The sequence below is a fragment of the Sturnus vulgaris genome, unplaced genomic scaffold, assembly GCF_052056855.1.
Source record: "Sturnus vulgaris isolate bStuVul1 unplaced genomic scaffold, bStuVul1.hap1 Scaffold_155, whole genome shotgun sequence".
In the NCBI taxonomy this organism is placed as follows: domain Eukaryota; kingdom Metazoa; phylum Chordata; class Aves; order Passeriformes; family Sturnidae; genus Sturnus; species Sturnus vulgaris.
The window spans coordinates 2152812-2157651 of record NW_028276072.1 but is presented as its reverse complement, the minus strand read 5'-3'; the positions used below and the strand labels follow the sequence as shown (position 1 = coordinate 2157651).

Here is a 4840-nt window from a genome sequence, read left to right as displayed (position 1 = left end):
CAGTTCTTGCACGGTTCTGCCTTGGGGAAGGGGAACTTCAATGGTGGAAGCTTGGGCTGGCACACACTAATCAAAGGTGTCTGCTTTCAATGAGGAAATTCAGGAGTTTTAGATTGCTTCAAAACAAAACCAAACCAAACCAAACCAAACCAACAACAACAACCAAAAAAAAAAAAAAAAAAAAAAAAAAAAGGGGAACAACTCCTTTTGGCCTGAGTGCAGCCAGCTCTCCAAGCAAAGCAGGTCCCAGGTGAGTGAGGACAGACAGGATGGCGTTGGGCAATGTGGAGCAAGGTTGTCCACACTGGGTCAGACCTCAAGGCACAGCTTCTCTGAGCAGGCCAGACCTCCTGAGGAGAAACCCTGCATCAATATCAACCATAGAATGCTGCAATCACCTCTGCTGTAAAGAGAACTGTAATAAAATACATCCTTTGCAATATGAATGAGTATTTCTTAGAAGCTCTTTGAATTATTGTCTATATCTGGAGTTGAAAACCATCATAGTGAACTGCCCCAGACCCGAGGGAAATCAAGGCAGAGCCATGGTTTGTCAGGACGAGCTTGATCCCAATCAGCCCCGTGGTGCATTTGGTGCTGAGCCCTTGACCATCAGTGCCTGAGAGGAGATTGCACAAACCTTTCCAGGAGTCCAAGTCAGAAGAAAAACCCAAAGTGTATCAAAGCATTAATGGGTCCCACTGAGGTCCATCCCCAACACAGGCTCCTCATGGACTGCTTGGAGGAGAGAACTGGATGCCAGGATTGCCCAAAAACCACTCAGAGACTCAGAGAGAAAGGAAAATCCAAGCTACCTGTAAAACCTTGAATATCTCAAAGTATTAATGAGCCCCACTGAGTGTGAATACAAAGCTCTCAAGGGACTAATTAAAGTAGACAATTGGGGGCATCATTGCATAAACTACTAAAAGAGTTGGTGTCAAAAGGAAACTCCAAGTACCTTAAAAAAAGGAAGTAACTTGAAAGATTAATGAGCCCCACTGAGTATCATTACTAACAAAGCCTCTCAAGGGACTAATTAAAGCAGATAATTGGAAGCTGTCACTGCACAAACCTCTCAGAGATTCAGTGTCAAAAAGTAGAACTTAAATTAACCCTGAGTGTCTTGAAGCATTAATGAGCCCCGCTGAGTGTTCTTACTGACAAAGGCTCTCAAGGGACTCATTAAAGCAGATAATTGGAGGCCATGATTGCACAAAGCTCTCACAGACTCCAAGGCAAAAGCAAAACCCAAAGTCCTCTGAAAATCCTGCAGTCCCTGGGAGCATGAAGGAGCCCCCAGGGCCATTCCTGACCAAGGCTCCCCAGGGACTCGTCCCAGCAGATCCCTGAGGCCACTGGGATGTGGGGGGATGCTGAGGGCAGGACAAGGGGTGACAGTGGCCAGCCTTGCTGGGGCTGTGCCAGGAGGCCCCAGTGGCTCAGGACAAGGTGTCTCCTCAAAGCCCTTGGTGGCACAGACCCTGCTGTGCCCCAGGGCACCAAGACTTGGCTTCTCTTTGTCCCCAGCTGCCATCTCTGCCTCAAATTTCCTTCTCTAACTGGAAATAGGGAACACTTCCTCAGTCATGTCCCACAGTGGGACCCATTAAAACTTCAAGAAATTTCAGTATTTTAATTTAAGTTCCAGTTCTTGAAAAGTTTTTGGAACACACTCTCTGGGAATGATTATGAAGTAAACAGAACCAAAGGCCCCGAGAGATTCATTAAAGTTCTTGTGCTGTGTCTGTGCTGCTGAGCTGGGCCGGGCTCCTGGCACAGAGGCAGCTCCCAAGGTAAACCAAGAGAAGCTTCAAAAAGACATTTCTGCTGAGGAGCAGCTCCTCTGCCAGCCCAGCAGGGCTGAGGGCACTGCCTGCAGGCACTGAGGGCACAGGAGCCAGGCACAGACAGGCTCAAGGCACTCAGGACTGGGAAGACATTGAGCTGAGACTGCACTTGGGGAAACATCTTCACAGCCCTGGACATGGTGAGTGTGTGGGTGCAGGGCAATGTCCCCTGTGCTCCTGGAGGGATCTCCTGGAGCCAGCACAGCCCACAGCCTGGGGGATGTGACAGGAGGACTCTCCCAGTTTCTCTGAGGCACAGGAGGAGGAGGAGGAGGAGGAGGAGGAGGAGGAGGAGGAGGAGGAGGAGGAGGAGGAGGAGGAGGAGGATGTTCTGCAGAGCGGGGCTGCCCTGGGCACCGTCAGAGGGACAGGGCAGGACGGCTCCTGCTGCCAGGGACGGCTGCAGGGGCTGAAGCTGGGGCTGCAGCCAGGGCTGCCCAGGGCTGTCCTGCAGAGCAGCTCCTGCAGCCCTCAGGGCTCTTGGCCAGCCCAGGCCATGTGCCACCTGCCAGGGACAGCTCTCAGCCTGCCTGGCAGCTCCCCATGGACTGTGGGGAGAAGTTGGAGGTGGAAGGAGCCACCCCCATCAGGGCAGATTCCTCCTGCTGTGGAGATGGTGCTGCATGGCCAGGGCTGCTCTCAGCTTTCTCCTCAAGGCAAGGCAAAGGGGCTGTCAGGTGTGTCTGTGTCACTGACACTCCTGCACTGTCCCACTGGGCATCAGCAGATGTGCCTTCCATCTCTCTCACAAAGTGCCTCCTCATCCTCCTCTGCCTACAGACAGCAGCAGCAGCACCTTGGCTTGCAGCATCTCAGTTTGTGTGAGCTGCCCTTAAGGCCCTGCTGGCAGGGAGATGGCCCTGGGCAGTGCCCTGTGCTGGGAGGGGTGTGCAGGGCAGAGCTGAGCCCCCAGGGCTGGGCTGGGCTCTGGGAGCACTGGCAGGGACAAGCCTTGGATAGAGAGAAACAGCTCCCAGTAGGTACAGCTGCAGGCAGCAGAAAGCCAAAGCAACCCTGAATATCCTCCATCTTCAGGTGACTATGGAGACAGAGAAGGGTTTAGGGAGACTGACTTTGAAACTGGAGCCTTCAAAGAGTCCACTTTATTTTTCCAGCACTTAGTAATTGTGATCACCCTGAAATATTGGGAGGAGTAATGAGCAAAGGGCACCTCTGTACAGCCAGCACATCTTACTGTACTGGGCCGCAGGGATCCCTGTTTTCCCTCTGGGCTCCCTAGTGTTCAGGCTGAGAGCAATGCTGAAGATGAAGCAAGAACTCAGCAGGAGCACTTACCTGAACTCGAATATAAAAAAGTTTTTAGTGAAATTCCCACAAGGGAAGAGAACTCGTTTTGAGAGAATTCATTATAAAATTGCCCAGGATTGACTCAAGAAAATCTTTTCCGTTTGTAAAACGTGTTCTTTCAACAGCCCACCATGGCCATATTAAAGAAATGTCCAACAGCAGCTCCATCAGCCACTTCCTCCTGCTGCCATTGGCAGACACGCGGCAGCTGCAGCTCCTGCACTTCTGCCTCTTCCTGGCCATCTCCCTGGCTGCCCTCCTGGCCAATGGCCTCATCATCAGCGCCGTAGCCTGCGGCCACCACCTGCACACCCCCATGTTCTTCTTCCTGCTCAACCTGGCCCTCAGCGACCTGGGCTTCATCTGCACCACTGTCCCCAAAGCCATGCACAATTCCCTCTGGGACACCAGACACATCTCCTATGCAGGATGTGCTGCTCAGGTATTTTTCTTTGCTTTGTTCATTGCAGCAGAATTTGCATTTCTCACCATCATGTGCTACGACCGCTACGTGTCCATCTGCAAACCCCTGCACTACGGGACCCTCCTGGGCAGCAGAGCTTGTGCCCACATGGCAGCAGCTGCCTGGGCCAGTGGCTTTCTCAATGCTCTGCTGCACACAGCCAATACATTTTCCCTGCCCCTGTGCCATGGCAATGCCCTGGGCCAGTTCTTTTGTGAAATCCCACACATCCTCAAACTCTCCTGCTCACCGTCCAGCCTCAGGGAAGTTGGGCTTCTTGTGGTCACTTTCTGTTTAGCACTTGGCTGTTTTGTGTTCATGGTTTTCTCTTATGTGCAGATCTTCAGGGCTGTGCTGAGGATCCCCTCTGAGCAGGGACGGCACAAAGCCTTTTCCACCTGCCTCCCTCACCTGGCTGTGCTCTCCCTGTTCCTCAGCACTGACACATTTGTCTACCTGAAGTCCCCCTCCATCTCATCCTCAGCAACAGACCTTGTGGTTTCAGTTTTGTACTCAGTGGTGCCTCCAGTCCTCAACCCCCTCATTTATAGCTTGAGGAACCAGGAGCTCAAAGAAGCTCTCAGGAAAGCCATGACTGGATGCTTTTCAGCCCTTTCATTTTCCAATAACAGCCCTCACATTGCTTTGCATTGGGAGGCAGAAAGGAGATAGAAACAAACCCCTGGTTTGGCTCCTGCTGTGCAGAGCTGGCACAGCATCAGCGCTGTCTTGCAGCATTCTCTCTCCATCAAGTGGCTGAGAGAGGGTCAGATCCTGGGAAGGGACACCAGCCCAGTGACCCTAATTAACCAAAGCAATATTCCAGAGTGTATAAAAGCTAAGGAAAGGAGGATGAATTGAGGACATTCCCTATTTACAGTGTTTTCCTTCCTGACCAACCTCTCTGCCTGTTGAAGTCCTGCTTCCTGGAAAGTGGCCAAACATAAATTGCTGATGGGAAATAGAGAATAAAATTTTTTGTTTGTTTCTTTTTGCTGGTGCATGTAAAAACTTCCTCTTTTGCTATAGAAAACTGCCTTATCTCAACCTATGAGTGGTGTTCTGTATTATTTTCACTCCTCTGTGCAGCCAAGGAGGGGAGTGATTGAGTGGCTTGGTGGGCACATGGAATCCAGTGGATGTATCCCACTAGCAGAAGCCACAGAAGGCCTTCTTTCCTCTGTCAGGAGCTCCTAATTCACGTCATGAGAGGCCAAGT

The 4840-nt window shown here is 51.4% G+C and overlaps 1 protein-coding gene across 1 annotated transcript; it reads left to right on the top strand.

The window, feature by feature from the left end:
- Positions 1-3306: 3306 nt before the first annotated feature.
- On the top strand, positions 3307-4293 carry LOC148219332 (olfactory receptor 14J1-like). The gene has a single exon (XM_088157730.1). The coding sequence runs from the start codon at positions 3307-3309 to the stop codon at positions 4291-4293; it is 987 nt and encodes a 328-aa protein (XP_088013856.1).
- Positions 4294-4840: the final 547 nt, after the last annotated feature.

Coding starts and splice junctions, on each gene's coding strand:
- LOC148219332 (XM_088157730.1), top strand. CDS start 3,307: ATGTCCAACAGCAGCTCCATCAGCCACTTCCTCCTGCTGCCATTGGCA.